At 45.3% G+C, this 21814-nt stretch overlaps 1 protein-coding gene across 2 annotated transcripts; it reads left to right on the forward strand.

Moving 5' to 3' along the window:
• Positions 1 to 404: 404 nt before the first annotated feature.
• Positions 405 to 8883, forward strand: LYSMD3 (LysM domain containing 3). 2 transcript variants are annotated; one of them, XM_083151801.1, is made up of 3 exons: positions 405 to 595; positions 5899 to 6191; positions 8201 to 8883. In XM_083151801.1, exons 2-3 carry the CDS (start codon positions 5922 to 5924, stop codon positions 8702 to 8704), a joined length of 774 nt encoding a protein of 257 aa, XP_083007927.1. In that variant the 5' UTR covers positions 405 to 595; positions 5899 to 5921; the 3' UTR covers positions 8705 to 8883. The 2 variants fall into 2 exon arrangements, with proteins under 2 accessions (XP_083007927.1, XP_083007928.1); XM_083151802.1 differs by having other exon boundaries at positions 5983 to 6191.
• Positions 8884 to 21814: the final 12931 nt, after the last annotated feature.

Consider the following 21814-nt stretch of genomic DNA (forward strand, 5'->3'; position numbering starts at 1 on the left):
TAAGAACGGGAGCGGAGGGTGCTGCCGGGCGAGAAGGTGCCCGTCGAAGGAGGTGTGGGGGGTGTTTTGTTCCGCCGGGTAAGGTGGGTGGTAAGAGCAGGTGACGTAGAGGGTGCCCACCGGGCAGGTGAGAGGGGAGGGGGTGCTGCTGGGTGTACCTGATACCTGGGATGTCTCACACCCAGTCCGCAGCACAGGCTGATCCTGCCTGCAGTAGGAAAGGAAGGAGGAAATGGAACTCAGTGTATTGACTCCTCCCACTGATCACTGCGGGTCACGTGGGTGTGATGTCATCACAGGTCCTTTAGCCCACTATAATTTAGCATCTACCATGAAAAAACCGTCGCATGCGCACTCACTGCCGCCCTCACTAAACATGGCGACTTCGAGACCGCCGCCCTTCCTGCGATATGTCGTCACGTATCAAGAATGGGTATGTGAGCGCAGCAGCCTGCGGACGTGGCCTGTAAGGTGTGCTCGCTCCCGTGCCTGACGCTCCACCGCAGCGGGACCGCGCAAGCGGGCACCTGTGCAAGTGGACGGTGGCCGGGATGAGTCTCAAGAAGATGAGAGCAGCAGAGTCCATGAGATGAAGGTGAGGTGTGGGTGGGAGGGAGGACCGCCGGGCAGGTGGCAGGAGCTGGCTGCTGGTGCTCTGTATCAGGGCTTGCAGCCAATATGCTGGCAGCATTGTGAACAGTATGTGTAAATAGGACAGTTATGTTATCATTTACTGATGTCCTGTGGCTGCTACTTATATCCCGTATCCTGGCTGGGAGACACTGTCTACATGGCGAGTAATAGTCATGTGTGTACACCTACTGTAGTGGTACTGTATATGGTATTGTGATTACTGTGCAGTATACTTCTGTATCCAGGAGTTGCAGCAGAAATGTCCCACAACAGGTTGTTCCAGACATACTACCCTATCTGTGTCACTCTCTGTGCACCTGTGCTCATACACTGTACACCTGTCCTCTGACACCTAATTCCTCTTGCTTTGAGAAGGAATTCGTGTCTCATCCTCATCAGTGTCCTAACAAAAACTTTGGGCCAGATGTAACAAGCTTCAAAAGGGATAAATTGGAAAGTGATAAACAACCAGCTGACCTGTCATTTTTCAAACCCAGCCTGTGACCAGGTAGACAGGAGCTGATTGGCTAGTTGTTTATCACTTTTTGAAGCTTGATGCATCTGGTTACTGAAGTATACCCGCTATATGCACGACTGACCTACATATCTAATAAGCAGGTACCCTGAATACTGGGTTCATAGTTGCTAGGTCGACAGGGCTTAAGTTGACATGGCTAAGGTCGACACTGGCATTAGATCAACAATGGGAAGGTGGTTTTTCATACCCTACTATCCTATAGGGCAGGCATGGCCAAACTATGGCCCTCCAGCTGTTGTGAAACTACTAGTCCCATCATGCTTTGCCATAGTTTTGTGATTAGGGAGTGCTAAAACTATGGCAAGGCATGCTGGGATGTGTAGCTTCACAACAGCTGGAGGGCCACAGTTTGGCCATGCCTGCACTAGGGCGTGGCAGTAGAGTATAATAGCGTGCACCGTGCCCGAAGCATGGCAAGTGCATCAGTACACTGATACGTCGAAATTCGGTAAAAAAAAAAGTGAAAAACTCATGTTGACCTTTTGACTGTTGACCTTCAAATTGTCGACCTAATGCTTCTATCGACTTTTCAACCCTGTCAACCAATTTCATGTGTAGACCGAAGACCTGTTGATCGTTAGTGGTCGACCTAATGTATGTCGATCTTGATGTTATAGCGCCTCTTACACTGACCCGAATGCTGACACTGGCATTTTAGGAACATTAGCTTGGGATACGGTCATATTGTCTACAGCATTTAGGTCTACACCACTCGGTTGACCTGCATTTAGGTAGACATGACTGAATGTCAGCTTTTTTAAGGTCGACAGGGTCATTAGGTTGACATGGGGAAGGTTGACGTGTAAAAGGTCGACATGGGGTCATTTGACTGTTTTATTAGTCGACATGTACCGACAGGCGATATTTCATGCTCTACCATCCACTAGGGCGTGGTGGGAGAATACAATAGTGTGCAGAGCATAGTGAGCCATGCGAGGGGACGTGGTGCTATGTTGACTGTGTTGACGCTTGAAAAATGAAAAAATAAATTGGAAAAAAAAAAATTGTCAACCTTATACCTGTCGACCTAACCCATGTCCACCTTCAGTCAGGTCGACTTAAATGCAAATCGACCTAATGGTGTAGACCTAATGCATGTAGACCTAAATGCAGTCTGACGAATGATTCCATTCCATTAGCTTCTGTGTGCGACTGAGTTGCTAATCTGGGTAATGGGTAAAAGCCCGAGGTCTGATGTGAGTGACCCGACCTGCATTGTTAATCTTAATCTGCCAGCGTCTGATAATCGGGGAAATCCAGCATGTTGTGGGGGATCTGCTGATGAACTGCCCATCATCAATGCTGTACATGTATGGTCTGTATAAGATGCAGACTTCTGGAGAGAGTGTGATTCGCTACTTGTGGCAGAGTGATTAAATTGCGCAAAGCATCATGGGCCGTATGGCACATAAATGCTCAGTGAGCAAGGACACCTCTCTGCTGGTGCACTAAGGATGCATCACCATCATACATGTCTGATGCCTTGAGCACTGTGTTCGGGAACCTCTGACACTTTAGCAAACCAGAAACCACACAAAACACATAAGGGTATTATGGCTGCAGTCTTGATAAAGTCCTTATCTGTCATGGTCTTCCTGCAGTTCCTGTGAGTAGGGAAAGATGAGGCATTGCCAAATGTAATCTGGACTATTGTAGGTGCAACGTTGTGCAGATATTAATTTATGTGTTATCTTATTACTGATCCACATGTTGCAAAACTGACTGATTTAGGAAGAGAAAATAGTTACTAAATTAGTTTAACAGCGGTGAAAGGTTATTTTCCCAGGGCAGTATAGCCTACTGTAATACCACTTTCAGACAGAAAAGTTTGAAAATCCTGGCAAATACACGGCATTTCAAATGCCGTGTCAATTTGCCGGGAGCAGCCTGACTCCCTCTTCACACAGAAGAACAAATTACCGGGTTGAAAATTTCTACTCTGTAATTTGCTGAATAACATGGGTATTTCTTCTGTGTGAAAGGGTCATAAATCCCGTGCCCTCGACCCTGGTCAATTCCAGGGTCAGAGACACGGGATTTACCACACGGGTGTGCCCTTTCACACAGAAAAAGGACCCGGTAATTTTGTTTTCTGTCTGAAACGGGCATTAGTAATTGCATTGTAGGCTTTTAAACATACAGTAGTGTAATTTGCTTGGGCTCTGGAAATAATAAGTAAATACAGTTTATTTCTATTATAATAGAACATACCCAAAAAATTGTTAGTTTAATCATACACAAAAAACATTTTGTGTTATTTAATGTAAATTCACATATGAGGTTTGATAAATGTGGATTATTAGATAGACGGTGTGTAATGCAATGTGCATAGATGATTTTCTCAGGGTCATATGGATTTAATTTTGCTTCCTGTGCATCATCTTACAATAGTTAGTCATTAAAATTACTGCTTAGTCATACAAGGGGTGTGAGTTATTAGATAGACAGTGTCTACATCAGCAGGGTTGCCGACCCTCCCGGAATTTGCGGGAGTCTCCCGAAAATCGGGTCCTTCCTCCTGGCCCCCGGAAGGGTGGGCAACCCTCCCGGAATCAGGGGGACCCCCACTGAGCCCCCCGATCGCGGCATTTCTATGCCGCAATCCGCGGGTCTCAGGGGAGGGGGCGGAGCTAAAACGGCACAATCGTGTCGTTTTAGCCCCGCCCCCTCCATGGATATAAGTTATTTTGCCTATTTGCCGTAATGGGGGCGGGGCTTAATGACGTCACCGTTAAGCCCCGCCCCCAAAACTCGTAATGCAAGATTCCTCTCTGGGCTTCTCCCGGAGAGGATATTTTGAAAGTCGGCAACCCTGCATCAGTGGTTCCCAACCCTGGTCCTCACGTACCCCCCACAGTGCATGTTTTCCAGGTCTCCTCACAGAATCACAAGTGAAATAATTACCTCCACCTGTGGATCTTTTAAAATGTCTGAATAATACGTGCTCTGTTGGGGGTACTTGAGGACCTGGGTTGGGAACCACTGGTCTAGATAGACATGCAGTAGGTTGACCGGGTGAAAAGGTTGACATGAGAAACTGACTACATAAGTTTCTCTTTTTTTTTTGCTGTCAATGTCGGCATGGACCCCCAATTAGTGTAACGCTTGCCCCCCGCATGGCAAGCAAATATTCTGCTATTATATTCTACCTCTTACTTGTCTGCATAGAACAAGCGTTTTTTTAAACCCATTCCCTCGCATGGCTCACTGTGCTTGCCGTGAGTCGGGCACGGTGCCTTGCTACGCTCGGTACACTATTTTCTTTTCCCTCCACGCCCAAGTGGATGGTAGGGCATGAAAACCGCCTGTCGGCTCGAAAAAAAAAGTGGAAAAACCCCCATGTCGATCTTTTGATCTAACCCCATGTCGACCTTCATGCACGTCATATGTATACCAGATACCTTCCAACTTTGGTGAAGGAGAAAGTGGGATGCTTCTGTGTGTGTGTCCGACATAATGGGGTTGCAAGCGAAGACGGCCGTGGTCTTTGTTTGTGGGACTCGTGTGAGGCCACGCCCCATTTTGGCCACTTTAGCCCCAGCCCCTCTGCCTGCCTGATTAGACTCTTTGGGCATGTGCACAACCTCTATTTCCCTCACACGGGACACTGCTGGCCCCAAGTGGGATGCGGGACAGTTGGGAGGTATTACACCATGTTCTTGATTTCTTAATTAATCAAAAATCCTTTTATAATAATAAATGCCTGACTGCTAATTAACTGACTTTAGAGGCAGAACTTTCTTAATGTTAATCTCTGTGAACATGATGCAATGAATGGATCTCTGTTCTTGCTATTTATAAAGCTTACAGTGATCGGTGACCATCTTGATAGCCGTTCTGTGTCTGAAGTTTTTTTATTTTAATTGATTGTTAGCCATAAGTCAGTTGTTTTCAAATATTTGACATACGTCATGTTAAAATGAGACTGTCCAGCTGGCTGCAATCCTCTTACTTCCAGCTAAATGCCCATTGCCAACTGTCTCTGTGATGATGCTGTGCTTTCTTATAATTGGAATAAATCTGGTTATTTAGCACGGATCAAATGGGAAGCTCTTAGTGATGTTGGCATATGTTATAGCACATACACCGACACAAATCATGGCAGATGCATGTTTCATTAGCCTTCATAGAGAACCAGACTATTACTGGCACAGAGCATGTATAAGGATAGTGTATTTGAATGCAAATAAAAACATTACCTCATCAATTTCTATCCAATCATGATCAAGCATACAGACAGTGCTGTGGCCAAATAAATGTTCATATTGGGGCAACATGCCAGGTGCATATGTGACCAATTTTAGTCCCCTGGAAGTGGAATATATAGCTTGGAAATTTGTTAAAACAGATATTATATAATTGTTCTCTATTATCTTCATGATTTGTATTATGCGTATGTTTTGTCCACTGGAAGTTGCAGGCCCCCCCCCCCCTCCCTTTAAACATACACATTACTGCACCCTACCGACAGCATTGTCTGATCTGTTTTGGTGGTAATGGCCATGGATTGTCGAATTCACGGCTGATGCTGGACAATCCACAGCATTTTCACCGACCCGACCACTTTTCACCTCTCAACAGACGGAACATTGAATTCCGCCTGCCGAGTATCTGCCGAGCAGAGCGTAAATGGGCCCAGAATGAATCTTGCTCTTTTATCCCTGGTGTTTATTACATGTAGAATAACAGAATATTATCAGGTTAATTGTAATGATGTATATTTTCAGTCCCTCTAGCAGTTGGTCTGAGGATGGCTGGCAGGCATGAATCCCGGAGTTACCTGAAACCAACATCTATGTCCCCTACTACAGGAGTTCACAGCTATCACTTTGCAGCCATGGCTAACTTGGAGAATGACCTTTCCGAAGAAGAAGCCGAAGAGTATGAACTGCGACTTCGGGGCAGGGAGAAAACTAGAAGGAGCACTTCCAGAGAGCGCCTCGATGATATTATACTTGTGTGCAAGGACATTGCAGAAGGGGACACATTAAATTCAATAGCACTCCAACACTCCTGTACTGTAAGTCCTGATTTGTGTTTGAACTCAGGGGATTATTTGCTAAATGGTAGTTTTAAAAAGATGATATTTATTAGCATTTTTTCCTGCGTGCCCATACACACTGCAATTTATTGATGATTTACTTAAGGTGCCCATACACACTGCAATTTACTTGATGATTTACTTAAGGTGCCCATACACACTGCGATTTACTTGATGGGATGTGTGCTCCCACATTGCACAGCACATTTCTTTTTGTACTAGATCACATCATATCTAGTACAAAAGCACACTGCTTTAACACATCACATGCGTTTTGTACTAGATGTGATGCGATCTAGTACAAAAAGAACATTGCAGCGTGTATGGGTTGCTTTAGAATAGCAGTAATAACTGATATTGCACTTAAGAGTATTTCTGTTTTTAATTTATTTGCGCATAAGCCATACTTATTTATTAACAGTTTTTTTTACACAGAATATTTAAACATTTACATCAGTCCCTGCCCCAGTGGAGCTTATATACAAACGCTGCACAGTTAGGGCCATGGTGGGAATCAAACCCATGACCTCAGTGCTGGGAAGCAGTAATGCTAATCACTACACTATCTGTACTTGCCATGAGGGACTAGTGTTCCCGCTAGGCTGTTTTAGCGGGGCGCTGCGCCCTGCCCGATTTCTAAAGGGCAAAATGCGCTCTGCCCCTCCAGCAGCGCCCCGCTAAAAGAGCCTGCTGCCTGACTAATGTTGTGCCCGGGGAAGCTCCAGGCACCGCAATCTCGGCAGCGCTAGGCTTCCCCGGCAGCTCACGGACTTCGGCGGGGCCAGGTCCACCCCCTTGTACGACGGAGGAAGCCCGGGCACGCCCGCTTTGGTGACGCGGCGGCCCGGGCACGCCTCCTTTGATGATGCGGCGGCCCGGGCACGCCTCCTTTGACGCGGCGGCCCGGGCACGCCTCCTATGATGACGTCGGCGGCCCGGTATGCCCCCATCGCATACAGCGACGCCCTGCCCCCAAAAATTCCTAGGGGGAACACTAAGGGACAACATGCTCTGTTCCTGGACTTCCCTGGTAACAGGTGGTGGCAATCATACAGTAGAGGGAAGTCCAGGAACAGAGCATTTTCTCCCTCATGGAGAGTGTCAGATAGGCAAGTATGGCATAAGCACTGATAATCAGCCGGTCTTGAAATGCTGCAGTTTAGTAAATACACACCTCTATGCCAATTTACTTTGCAGCATCTCACTTGGTGCATCAATAGACCATTACGACTTGCTGCTGCCCAATGTTAGGCACCCATTCTGCGCCAGAAAATAAATGTGTAAGCCTTTGTGTTTGTAACCATCTCTGTGACCCTTCCATAATCCATTCACATCACGCAAATAACCTGGGTCGAACAGGTCACTGTGTGGTGTGAAAGAGCCTTTTGAAAAATCCCGGACCCAGCGATCCAACCCGGGATAAAAGAAGGGTTAATGCCAGGTTGGACACGGGTTCCTGTGCAGTGTGAACAGGTAACCCGGATCAAGCGACCCAGGTCCCATTCACACTATAGGTAGGAGGCAGTGTCAGCTCCAAGCACTGCCTCCTCTTGCCCCGGCCCCAATGATGCCCTGCCCCCTGATGGCACCAGTGACCCAGCCTATTGCCAGGTTGCTGTGGGGGGCTTCACCTTGCAAATGCCAGGTCGTTCCTGGGGCAGACCCGGGTTGAAATCCTGGGTGCGACCCGACATTTGCGATGTGAAAGGGATATTAGTAACCCACCTCCCAGTCACTGCACAATACCTTTCTATTACATCACCTTTCCAGTATAGGTAAACTGAACATCTGTACTTTCCGGCATGCACCACTATAATTCTGGAACCCTTCTCTAGAGTGCTTTAACAGTGCTGGGTGCAGAAACTACCATACCAGTGATACCAGCATGTAATAATGTAACAACAGATTGTCGCTTAATACTATCCTACAATTGTTCACATATATTATCATATAACACTTATTCTGTTTTATGAATTGTATTCCTACAGGTAGCAGACCTCAAGAGAGTCAATAACCTTATTAATGAACTGGACTTTTTTGCATTGCGGTCAATCAAAATACCAGTGAAGAGGTTCAGTTTATTGACCGAGTCGCATTTCTCCCCAAAGAGGAAGACTTCTAGGACGGTGCCTAAACAGCCTTCAGGAGAAATCCAAGAAAATAGCCTGGCTCTAGATAAATTATCCTCCGAGACAGTCAACAGTTTCTTACAAGAAGTAGACCGAGACATTGAGCAGATAGCAAGGTCTACGGACATGAAAAAAGAAAATCTACATGAAGTGGTCTCCGCCTTAAGTCAAGAACTCCAATTCGAATCTGACCACAAACCGTCCAGGCAAAAAAATCCTTATCATGGAGCGGACTGGGGTTTGGGCTGGTGGACAGCCGTTGTGATAATGATTGTTGTTGGAATCATCACACCAGTGTTTTATTTTCTTTACTATGAGGTTCTAAACAAGGAACCACCTTCAAATTCCTCACATTTACCATAGCTGGATATTTGTAAACAAAATGTTACAATTCATAAAGATAAAGGCAAAAATCTTCCTATGGAGACAGAACCTTCATGGCTACACATATAAGAAGACGACGCAGCAGCAGAAAATGCCTTCTGATGGAGGAATTCTTTTTGGCGGATGCTGTTTATGTATTACAATGCAATTATGCCTTCTGCGTGGATGATTTTATTTTTGGTGCCTTTCTATTTGCCCCTAGTACGAGGGATACAAAATATCTATTTGAGTTTATATTATTACAATGCTAGAATTCAGGAACTGATCTGTGATAATAAGCAAAATAATATGTGCGATACAACCACTGTCTGACCATGCCGAGCAGTGTGCCTTTTTTTTTTATTTTTCAATTGGATGTGTCAAAACAATTTCACGAGAATGCACTGATTTGATATTTGACACTTTGAGGCGTATTCAATGTGTTGCAGCTATTTATGATGGGGGAAATAACAGCGGCGGCTCCCTATTCAATGCTGTCTTTAGCGACAGTATTGAAGCGGGATCACGGCAGTACTTTAGAAGCTGTCGGGCCCGTTCTGCCGATAATAGCCATGGATTGTCATGATCCCGGGCCGCAGATCATCAGCCCACGGCCGTTTTCGCGGCCACTCCACCTTTGCACTGATCGGCAGGCAGGACCTTAAATCCTGCCTGTCGATCAGCTGTTAGGCTGACCACAAATGGGCCAGGATCACTGCTGTCGGCAGGGATTGACAGCCGTGATCCTAGATAGAATACCCCCTTTATATCTCTGCAACTGTGTCTGAATCAGTGCAGTCGCGTTAAGCGTTTTTGTCATATCACGTTGCGATTAAGATGCATTTTCAAGTTAAAGACTGTTGCGGAAGCAGAGTCACATGGCTTGCCGAGAATGGAAGTAGGGTGTAACTGTAGAGATAGTGTCAGAAGACACGTATGGTCCATGCGTAAATGGGCCGTGTTCACCATTGGGGTCTGTGATCCTTTTGTACAGAATACAGATCCTTCCAATGTAAGTTCAATGGGAAGACAAAATTAATAAAATAGCTACCAAGGGCGGCTTGGTAACATTTTGACCCGTGTGCTGGGGAGGAATATACAGGTAGAAGCTTCCAGATGTGTATCCACACGTCATGTACCGAGAGATGCTTGGGGTGAGTGAGCCAGCGGCTCTGCTAACATTGGGGTTTTTTTGGGGGCCAAAAACGTATCTTATTAACTTTGTTGACTAATGCTGTGTACACACATGGAACAATTTGACATTCAATTTGACTATGTAGTCAAAATCAAATTGGGATTGTATATACATTGTATGGAGATAGAACATGTTTTTAAGCTTTCTATCCTGATTTGATGCCAATGCACGCTCCCATTCAACTGAGATGGAAAAGCCAAATAGACAGATCAGCAATGACGATATAGTGGAAATCTGGGCCCTTATTCAGATCTGATCGCATTACAAATTTGTTCTCAAAATGGGCAAAACCATGTGCACTGCAGGTGGGGCAGATGTAACAGGTGGAGAGAGAATTAAATTTGGGTGGGGTGTGTTTAGACTGAAATCAAAATTGCAGTGTAAATATAATGGAGCCAGTAATTACCCTGCACAGAAACAAAATAACTCTCTCTATACATGTTACGGTACTTATTTAGTTTCACGGCGGCAGCATGGCCGTTCGCTACTTCCGGGTCTGTGTCCCCTTGCGGGGCTCGCGGCACTCGCCCATGCTGCAGGCTCAGTGGCTCGCCACACTATTTAAGATCAACTCCATGCCAACGTGGATAGTGGGGGTATGAACTCTCCACGTTGGCATGGACTTTCCTTTAGAAAGTGTGGCGGGCGCTACCCGGAAGTAGCGGGCGGCCATGCTGCCCCCCGTGAAACTAAACAAGTACCCATGTTACATCTGCCCCACCTGCAGTGCACATGGTTTTGCCCATTTTGAGAACAAATTTTGTACTGCTATCAGATCTGAATAAGGGCCCTAATGCAGATAGTATGAATTGTATGTAAATTGTACAGAGTTAGCAAAGATTGCATAGCAATCGAATCTTAAGTCAAATAGCAAGGGAATCTCACTGTGTACACACCGTAAGACTTGCGAGCAGACTCTGCTGAATAAAATTATATTCGGCATGCCTAGAATTTGTGTGCATACAAAAACCTAGGAAAACACTGTAGCAAAGCATTTCATATGAATGTAGAGCTACAGTTACACACAGAATATTTGCATGCCACATATCATTTTAATCAGTAGAATATAGGCAAGCTGCATATCATTTTATTCAACAGGGGTAGGGTAAAAATGCCACCACCTGTGGAGATTCGGAATCCCAACTCCTGTGATTTCTTACCCAACCCATAGGCAGGGCCTGTGCTCTAATTACATTTGTGGCTCAGTATTTAGTGTTTCTGTGTTTTCTGCTCTCTCAAGGCTTCAGAGATTGAAATGAATCCACTTACAAGATTCAGTTTTTCATCTTTACAAAAACCATGCTGCATTGGAAAGGGGGGGGGGGGGGGGGGTGCAAAAGTAAAATGTGTGGACAGCTGTGTTTTAGGGGTTTGTCCTAAACTCAATTACAGTTTTAAAATAAAGCTTCTCAGTATTTCTATGTGCAAAGGCAGGCAGTATGCCTGGTGTCCAGAAAGAAAATTGCAGGCCATAAATCACTACATGGTTTGTGCAGGTTGCAGGATGTGCTCCTATATATGAGGCCCTCAGTGTTTTGTAGCTAATCCCAATGCAGAATCTGAATGGGCCTAATTCAGACTTGTACATTAACCAACCAACAAGTCCAATGGTGGGACACTGCTTGTGCAGAACGGGTCAATCATCCTCGCACGCAGTGTTCCCTTATCCCCAGTCTGATGGGTAGGGAAGGGGCGGTCAGAGTACACTCTACAATACAAAGTGTGTTGCCATTGTTTTGTAGGAGTGGCGGAGGTCAGTGTCTGCATCTGGCGGTTTAATGACCTCGGCTGTGGACTGGAGATGGCCATACTGAGTAACCTGAAGTCTACTCAGAAGACCAATGGTAATGAGTGGTTCGATGTTGTGTCTTGAGATGCACCATATAAGCTGTACAGTATTACGCATTTGCTTCCTTGTGGCCTAGGCAATATCATTGAACTGTGATCAGGCACTTTTTGTTACCTGCATTACAGCAGAAACATTGCTGTATCCTGTAAGTTACTAAACCAGGCATGTCCAAGCTGTGCCCTCCAGTTATTGTGAAACTACACATCCCAGCATGCCTTGCCATAGTTTTAGCATTCCCTAACAGTAAAGCTGTGGCAAGGCATGATGGGACCTGTTGTTTCACAACAGCTGGAGGGCCATAGTTTGGCAGGTTGCAGTTGGAATCCCGGCACTTTGTCCCTCTATGGTTGTCCACGACACCCATAGAGGGAGAATAAATTAGTGTACTGAGCGTAGCGAGGCACCGGGCCCACTGCATGGCGAGCGCAGCGAGCCCGCAAGGGGGGGGGGGGATCCACGTCTCTCCCTTGTCGGGATTTTGTACCAATCCCAGTTTGGCAAACGCCTTTTACTAGACTGTTAAAGCAGAGACCTAGGTGTAATGCATGTTTTTTACAAAATAGCACCAAATGAGTTCAACAGTGAGGTTCCCATATCAGGGATTGCAGCCTCTGGGTATTGGTGGGAAAATGACTGTTGCTGAAAGACTATACTGTGAGTTGCAGAGGTTCCATTAATGGGATCCCGTAGCTGCAGTAGTTGGGAAAGGGGCTTTTTAAGAAAATACATAGCAAAACCATTTTACAGTACATGGAGCTGTGAATTCAATTTGAGAAACTTGTTATTTATTCTAATACTTTGAAAGAAGCCTCCACTCTTACTCAAGTTATATTCCTAAAAGAAAACCATTTTATACAGTATATTACACAAGCAGGGAAGCCAGAGCTACAAAAGTTTACAAGTATTGTAAAATGTCTGAGGCAGCCTTTTCATTTCCCAATAAAAAAGAAATGTTATGCAACATCTAAATGTTTTATGATTTATTTAAAATTGTTAAATATGTCAATCTGCTACAATATGATCTGTAAATACACCAAATATTTATAACCTCCACACATTGTAATGCCATGTGCCAATACTAAGATGGTATCCTATTACCTGTGGTAAATTACCAGTTGTCCCCTTGACAAGAATACAAATTGGTGATCTGATTTATATTCTCTTGCTTTTATGTAGGGAGTGCTATCACTCACATCATAGGCATTGGGCAACTCTAAAATATTTGAGTTTTCTGTCAAAATACTGGACAAATGGAATTATAACCCCCCCCCCCCCCACCCCACCCCCTTTCAGCTCAAAGCCACCCAGTGTGTATGGCATCATCACCGGGAAAGCCGTTCATCTGCTGGTAATACCAGCAGATGAGCAGCTTTTAGGACGGCTTTGCATAGCGCTGCACTATGCAATGCCGTCCTCTCCCCACTGATGGCGCCGGGCAGTGTGTATGCACAGAGCAGCTTTCCCCCCAGCGATGATAGCGATCATTGCTGTCTATACATGCTGGGCATAGTCGCCCAGTGTGTATGGATTTTTAAAGAAGAAAGAAAGTTTAGTCTTCCTTCAAGACAATTCTCTTCCCTGCAGCACAGAGTCAGAGAAAGTGATTTGAAAAGTGTATTTGCTGGCGAAAGTTAAAAAAAATAATTGGAATGTTTATATATTTTCTTATTACCTTTTCTTAATGTTTACAGTTGTGGTCTATGTTCCCTTTAAAAAAAAAAAAGGTTGCGAGTAGTATCACAAAGATCATCTGCAATGTATAGCACTCCGACTGTCCATCTGCCCACAGCACCTGCAGCAATAGTGTATACAGAACAAAATACTTTATTTGGTCAAACCTTGCCAGAAAGAAATATGTGCTAATGTACAATCAGCTGTAATAATGACAGAAATCAATACATTCTTTGTTTCTAACTTCCTGGCACAGAATAAAGACCCTTATCAGAATGTAATTTAATCTTATAAACTATGGTACAAAATGTACTAAGCTGTGTCTTATTGGCCAAATATATATGCAAATTGACAATTATCGGAAGTTTTCAGGATCTGTTGTATAATCGGCTAATGTGTCAGTCTAGCACAGGGGCAGTAAGAGCCGGATTGAAGTCTCATTCCCCTCCCAGTGCTCCTGACTACCAGTTACATATTCTCCTACCCCCCCTCCCCCCATTGCCATAAGTCCATGACCTCAAAAGCATGTGACCTTACCTCCCAACTGCAACATCCCCAGACAGGTAGGGGCGGGGGAGAGAGGGGGGGGGGGGGGGGGGGGGTTGGAGGAATAGATCAGAGATGGGAGCCAGGGGAAAGATTAGAGTTGAAAGCGAGGGATACTGGAGAACGGCAAGACCATGAGCATGGTCACAGATCAGGCAAGATTGATGGTGGAGGGAAGACATCAGAGAGTAGAAGATAGAGGGGGTAGAAATGGGTATGACAGATTGGGGGATGGTAGGGTATAAGGAAGGGGCGGGTTAGAGGAACATAGATAAAAACTGACTGGTAAAAAAAAAAAAACTTATTTGCTGCAGTATGGCGGCTGACAACTCATGGGAAGTGTCAATATAATGTAGACTAGCTTTTACTGGGGGTTTCATAATATTTCTAAAAATATTAGGGATTGGCACTTAAGAACCTCTAGTGCCAGGTAACTAGCGAATATTGGGCCTAATTCAGACTGAATTGCAAAGAACATTTATCTCTTATTAGGCAAAACTAAGTTGCACTGCAGGTAATGTAACGTGCAGAGAGAGTTAAGGTGGCCAAACACCAGAAAGACATTGCACCCAATCATACAATCTCAATGGATTGTGTGCACACAATCATGCAATGCCGGCCATGGGGGATTGGAGGATTGGTCCTCTGCTGCACGTCAGATCAGTTGGGATTGGGAGCAGATTGTATGTGTTTTTAAGCACATGTAATCTGTCATTAGATGGCTCATACAACCAGAATCGTGACACTCCCTCAAGAGAGAGGTGCCGCTTCCGAATGCCCCGCGGCAGTAAAGATGCTGGGAGCCGCAGAAGATTCCAAGCAGCAGATGGGCGGGCGGCTGAAAAGATCGGTGGATGTCGTTTTGCACAATTCCGTCACTATTCTGAAAACAGTTTTCAGAGGATTGCTTCATTAGGGCTATTTAATAATGGCATAACACAGCAGATGTGAGCAGATTGGTAGTTGTGGCAACCTTTAAATTAAAAAATAAAAGAATGAATTTTTGGTACTCGTATACTTTTCATCCTAGGAGGCCAGCCCCCTATTTAAATGAAGCTTCAATCATACAATCATGCAGCAGGTGGATTGTATGACATTGTGAGTACATTGTGCGTCCAAAAACCACCAAGGACTGCTGGGGAGTTGAAGCGAAATTGGTCACAATCAGGAGACCGGTCTTTCTGATGTATGGACACCTTTAGATTTGGGTGAGGTGTGTTCAAACTGAAATATAACTTGCAGTGTAAAAATAAAGCAGCCAGTATTTATTCTGCACTGAAACAAAATAACTCACCCAAATCTAATGGTGTGTAAAAACACACACAGGCCTACTTTTGATTCTGATAGCGAATTCAGGATCAAAAAGCAATTAGGTGTGGCAAAACAGTGCAATTTGCACAAACTTGCTATCGATTTTGACTATATAGTCAAAATCGATAGCCCAAATCACATCGTATGTGCACACCCATATGCAAAACTGGGAGGTTGTCCGGGGGTGCACTGGTCCACCCATTTAACCAAAATAGATTTATTTTTTTTACATTGCACTGTATGCAAATGCCCGCTTCCCGCTCGTCCACCAGTAGCACAGAGCAGCTGACAGCGAGTAGTCGACCAGAGGGGGAGGAGGGGCCTTGCTCTCCTCTCCTAACTGCTCCAACCTCACTTCCAGCTATTGCCACACTTGAAAACCCTGCTGCCCGGGCCTGTACAGGTGGATTGGCAAAGTTAGGAAGTGCTGGAGGACCCACTGAGAGCAGCTTTGCTATTTTTTTTTCTCACCGGCTACAGTTATTTATTTTATTATTATTTTATTTTTTACAAGTCGGTTCACACCTGGATTTTATACCCAGCTCCAGCCCGGCTGCGACCTGACTTGTGAATCATTTTGAACTAGAGTCCTCACCTGGCATAATGCCAAGTGTGTGACGTCACCAGAGGCAGGTCCTGAGTCGGTGCTGGGAAATAAGAGCAAAAAAACCCCAGGATATTTAAGTTATATCGCTTTCAGGCTTCAAATGCAGGGTCGCACCGGAACTTTGAAACGGTTCAGTCCCGATGTGACTCTGCATGTGCAGTCTGGTTAGTTGTAACCGGTAACCCCTTTCACTTTGCACCAATGACCGGGTTTCTGCAGGAGATTCCTTAATAACCGCAATCTCCCCCTCTCCCTGATTAGTCTAGAAATCTCCCTCATTTCACCTAGCCCAATTATGTAGCGGTTACATTTTTTGGGAAAAAAAGGAACGAGAGATAGATACATTGAATCATCAGCACCATTTCCCAGCATTAGTGATAAAACAAAATGATCCCACAATGAAGGCTACATGCATCTCTTGTGGCTATTTATATGGAACAATCCCAGACACGTATCAGTGACTTTTTATTTTTGCAAGTACCTGTATAGTAACTCTTACTATCTGCTTTGGGGCTCATCTACATTTGTACAGAAGTCATTTTAAAAGATTCCTCTCAGATGTAGTAGTACACACCCATGCTTCTAGGTGCCAAGTTCACAATCTCTTCATATATGGAACTAGACACGCCCTTTGGGTGGAGCATGACACGCCCCCTCAATGGGGCACTGAGTAAAATTCAACTACTAACTATAATTTCCCTGAAACTAGTTTTCAAATGTAGGCAAGTATTTATTATTATTATTTATTAACAGTTTCATACATAGCGCAGCATATTCCGTTGCGCTTTATGGGCAATAACGAGGCTGCCCGCAGACATGAACAGACGCGCACCAGAACCATCACGGCTTGTCTTGCTCTATGGCAGGGGTGGCCAACCGGTCAGAGGTAAAGAGCCGAAAAATATCGTCGGTCAAGCCAAAAAGGGGCGTGATCGGGGAGTGGTCAGGGGCGTGGTCATATGACACAAGGGGAGTGGCCACATGACAAAACTTTATGCCCCCAGTGCCAGATATGCCCCCCACAGTGCCAAACATCATATGCCCCCCACAGTGCCAAACATCATATGCCCCCCACAGTGCCAAACATCATATGCCCCCACAGTGCCAAACATCATATGCCCCCACAGTTAGGAAGCTGGGCCCTCCAGCACAGGTGTTGCCCACAGTGCAACACCTATGCTGGAGGGCCCAGCTTCCTAACTAAAGGGCCCACCTAGAGGGCCAGGAGGGCCCAACAAACAAATGAGCCACGGGCCAAGAGGGCCCGACTAATGCGCCCACAGGCCGGAAGGGCCTGAATGTGCCCACGGGCCTAGTGCCCAACACCCGGTGGTCTAGGGTGGATGGGGGGTAGGAGGCCAAAGGCCCCTACCTGGTGTTGGGAGAGGCCGCTGCGGGGAGCTTCGTCAGCTCTTTTGCTTCCCACATTGATAATTTTATTGATAAATCTATTAAGCTACATACAATACAGCTTTCATAGAAATTCTTTTAATAAAATAAAAGTATTGTACAGGATACCGTTCTGAATATTTATTTTTTCAGCCAGCGCTGGTACATTCCTTTTTTATCTTTTGCTTCCCACCCCCGCTGGCCTCTCCGGGAGCCATCTTCTTTCAGAAGGCGCCGGAGATCTTCTGTCAAGATCCCGGCGTCTTCTGGCCTCTTCAGCGGCGCGGAAACTCCTCTCCCCGCCGCCGTCTTCTGCGCCGTCCTCCGGCGGCTTCTCGCATCTTCAGGAGCGCTCCGCCGGCGTGGAGACGACTTTTCGCCCTCCCGCTGGCGTCTGATGTCAGACGCCGGGGGCGGGGCGGAAACGGCGCGGCGAGCGCTGATTGGCTCGCCGCGGCCGTTTCCTATTGGCCGCCGAGCCGGCGGTTTGAATTGGCAGCCGAATTGGCGCCAAATTCAAAACCCTGCTTCGCCGATGGGACGGGAGCCGCACATTACAGCGTGGCGAGCCGCGGGTTGGCCACCGCTGCTCTATGGTAACACAGACTGCACAGAATATGCGCCCCATAGCACACCTGAATTTTTGCTATTAACTAAACAGCCGCTTCCTGTCAATCACTCTGCAATTAAATTCTCTTTGCAGATGGGGCAAATGTAGCACGTATAGAGAGAGTTAGATTTGTGTGAGTTATTTTGTTTCTGTGCAGGGTAAATACTGGCTGCAAGATTTTTACACTGCAATTTAGATTTCAGTTTCAACACACCCCACCCAAATTTAACTCTGTCTGCACATGTTACATCTGCCCCACCTGCAGCGCACATGGTTTTGTCCATTTTGAGAACAAATTTGTACTGCGATCAGATCTGAATAAGGGCCACAATCCCTCCCTTGTGAAATCATCATCCATAGCATACAACTCTGAATCAGGCCCACAGGCAGTGGCCTTTTCCTGGGCGCTGACTACAGTGCCCCTCATATGAACAGGAGCAGAGGGCTGTCCTGCAATTAGAAAGAACTGAAGGGAGAAACGTTGGTAGTCATTTAAATGGGTTCTCTATCTCGGCCCATATCTGATAGATGTGGAGTGAGATCCTCAGGCCTTTACAAGTCATATAAGGCTAGGTTTATGGTCCTGTGTGTCTTAAAATCTCATTGCTAGTGAAAATAGCAATGTGTGAGCATCTCAAGTCTAAAGCTTAGGTATTGACGTCAGCGTCAGTATGTAATGTAGATGTTTTTTCTGTACAATTGTGCCACCAAGTGGAAATTTATTTTATTGCAGTTCAGAAAACTGGGTAAGTAAAACAAGACATTTTTTCCTCAGCACACTGAGCAATGCTAGTAACCAATCTAGAACACTACATGATAATAGAATTCAGAGATATTGGTTACATATACCTGCGCAGGTGTATGCTATGCCCCCAAGCTGCGTCAAGGCTTCTCTGTATATTGGGGGTCCCTAGCGCTATATCTAGGTGCAGGGTGCGGCACCCCAAAAAACCATCATAAGCTGGGAAGCCCAGTGCGGCATGCCAGTGATATACTAAGTGTTAATAATTAGTGATAGGAAGCCGAAGCTATATAAAAAGAGAGAGATAAATGAATGTAATTAAAATTAGGATAGAGATAGTGTTAGTGAGGGAAAAGTGTTAATAGAATGTAAGTGCATGCCGCACTAAAGACACCCAGCCCATCCAGTCCAGGAGCACCGCACCCCACACCACCGTACCCTAAATTGGGTCTACGATTAACCAGCAAGGAGCCACATGATAATGGCTCCTTACTTGATATATCCAAACTAAGAGCTACCTACCTTGGAGCAACCCCAGACTACTCCATGTGGCATATCAGGACCCACATCTCCTCCTAATATGGGCTCCCTTCTGCCTCTAACAACATACATACAGATAGTGGTAGATGCTCAATTAGTTCAGTAGCATTTCCCAGGTGCATGAGGGAGGGGTTAATTACTGGGTAAGTAAAACAAGACATTTTTTCCTCAGCACACTGAGCAATGCTAGTAACCAATCTAGAACACTACATGATAATAGAATTCAGAGATATTGGTTACATATACCTGCGCAGGTGTATGCTATGCCCCCAAGCCGCGTCAAGGCTTCTCTGTATATTGGGGGTCCCTAGCGCTATATCTAGGTGCAGGGTGCGGCACCCCAAAAAACCATCATAAGCTGGGAAGCCCAGTGCGGCATGCCAGTGATATACTAAGTGTTAATAATTAGTGATAGGAAGCCGAAGCTATATAAAAAGAGAGAGATAAATGAATGTAATTAAAATTAGGATAGAGATAGTGTTAGTGAGGGAAAAGTGTTAATAGAATGTAAGTGCATGCCGCACTAAAGACACCCAGCCCATCCAGTCCAGGAGCACCGCACCCCACACCACCGTACCCTAAATTGGGTCTACGATTAACCAGCAAGGAGCCACATGATAATGGCTCCTTACTTGATATATCCAAACTAAGAGCTACCTACCTTGGAGCAACCCCAGACTACTCCATGTGGCATATCAGGACCCACATCTCCTCCTAATATGGGCTCCCTTCTGCCTCTAACAACATACATACAGATAGTGGTAGATGCTCAATTAGTTCAGTAGCATTTCCCAGGTGCATGAGGGAGGGGTTAATTACTGGGTAAGTAAAACAAGACATTTTTTCCTCAGCACACTGAGCAATGCTAGTAACCAATCTAGAACACTACATGATAATAGAATTCAGAGATATTGGTTACATATACCTGCGCAGGTGTATGCTATGCCCCCAAGCCGCGTCAAGGCTTCTCTGTATATTGGGGGTCCCTAGCGCTATATCTAGGTGCAGGGTGCGGCACCCCAAAAAACCATCATAAGCTGGGAAGCCCAGTGCGGCATGCCAGTGATATACTAAGTGTTAATAATTAGTGATAGGAAGCCGAAGCTATATAAAAAGAGAGAGATAAATGAATGTAATTAAAATTAGGATAGAGATAGTGTTAGTGAGGGAAAAGTGTTAATAGAATGTAAGTGCATGCCGCACTAAAGACACCCAGCCCATCCAGTCCAGGAGCACCGCACCCCACACCACCGTACCCTAAATTGGGTCTACGATTAACCAGCAAGGAGCCACATGATAATGGCTCCTTACTTGATATATCCAAACTAAGAGCTACCTACCTTGGAGCAACCCCAGACTACTCCATGTGGCATATCAGGACCCACATCTCCTCCTAATATGGGCTCCCTTCTGCCTCTAACAACATACATACAGATAGTGGTAGATGCTCAATTAGTTCAGTAGCATTTCCCAGGTGCATGAGGGAGGGGTTAATTACTGGGTAAGTAAAACAAGACATTTTTTCCTCAGCACACTGAGCAATGCTAGTAACCAATCTAGAACACTACATGATAATAGAATTCAGAGATATTGGTTACATATACCTGCGCAGGTGTATGCTATGCCCCCAAGCCGCGTCAAGGCTTCTCTGTATATTGGGGGTCCCTAGCGCTATATCTAGGTGCAGGGTGCGGCACCCCAAAAAACCATCATAAGCTGGGAAGCCCAGTGCGGCATGCCAGTGATATACTAAGTGTTAATAATTAGTGATAGGAAGCGAAGCTTCCTATCACTAATTATTAACACTTAGTATATCACTGGCATGCCGCACTGGGCTTCCCAGCTTATGATGGTTTTTTGGGGTGCCGCACCCTGCACCTAGATATAGCGCTAGGGACCCCCAATATACAGAGAAGCCTTGACGCGGCTTGGGGGCATAGCATACACCTGCGCAGGTATATGTAACCAATATCTCTGAATTCTATTATCATGTAGTGTTCTAGATTGGTTACTAGCATTGCTCAGTGTGCTGAGGAAAAAATGTCTTGTTTTACTTACCCAGTAATTAACCCCTCCCTCATGCACCTGGGAAATGCTACTGAACTAATTGAGCATCTACCACTATCTGTATGTGAGTTCAGAAAAACTGCAGTAACCATAATCTCTATTGTTCTGTAAAGTCCTGTCATATAATAACTATGCTATGATGTGAATTGTCATGCTCCCACGCATTAAATAATAAACATTTCTTATGTATTGTTACATGGTTCAGATGTTGCCTCAGTCAGCATCCTTGCAGAATGACATTATAAAACATTAATAGCATAATAGGCAATGATTATGTAATGATGTTGTTCGTCCTGTAAGTGTCTGTATTCTTGTGCATCGGACACAGGAGCCAACACAGGATTTTTAAAGAGGGGTTTTCAAATGCTTGCTTTAGTGTGGCCGGCTATAGCAAGCATACACAACCAATCAGCTCCTAACAGACTGTGTTTGAAAAATGTCAGACAGGAGCTGATTGGTTGGTTTTTTATCACTCTCCATTTTATCACTTTTGAAGCTTAGTGTATCTGGCCCTAAGTGAGAAGAGAACACGATCAAACCTGACATGGACCAGAGTGGAAATTGGGCATTGTAGGGACCTCAG

Source organism: Crinia signifera, chromosome 1 (genome assembly GCF_055691185.1).
Source record: "Crinia signifera chromosome 1, ASM5569118v1, whole genome shotgun sequence".
Classification (NCBI taxonomy): domain Eukaryota; kingdom Metazoa; phylum Chordata; class Amphibia; order Anura; family Myobatrachidae; genus Crinia; species Crinia signifera.

Excerpts from the sequence above, each read along its gene's own strand:
- LYSMD3 (XM_083151801.1), top strand. The coding sequence starts at position 5,922 with ATGGCTGGCAGGCATGAATCCCGGAGTTACCTGAAACCAACATCTATG. Across the intron at positions 6,192-8,200 it reads CACTCCAACACTCCTGTACT|GTAGCAGACCTCAAGAGAGT; the intron begins GTAAGTCCTGAT and ends GTATTCCTACAG.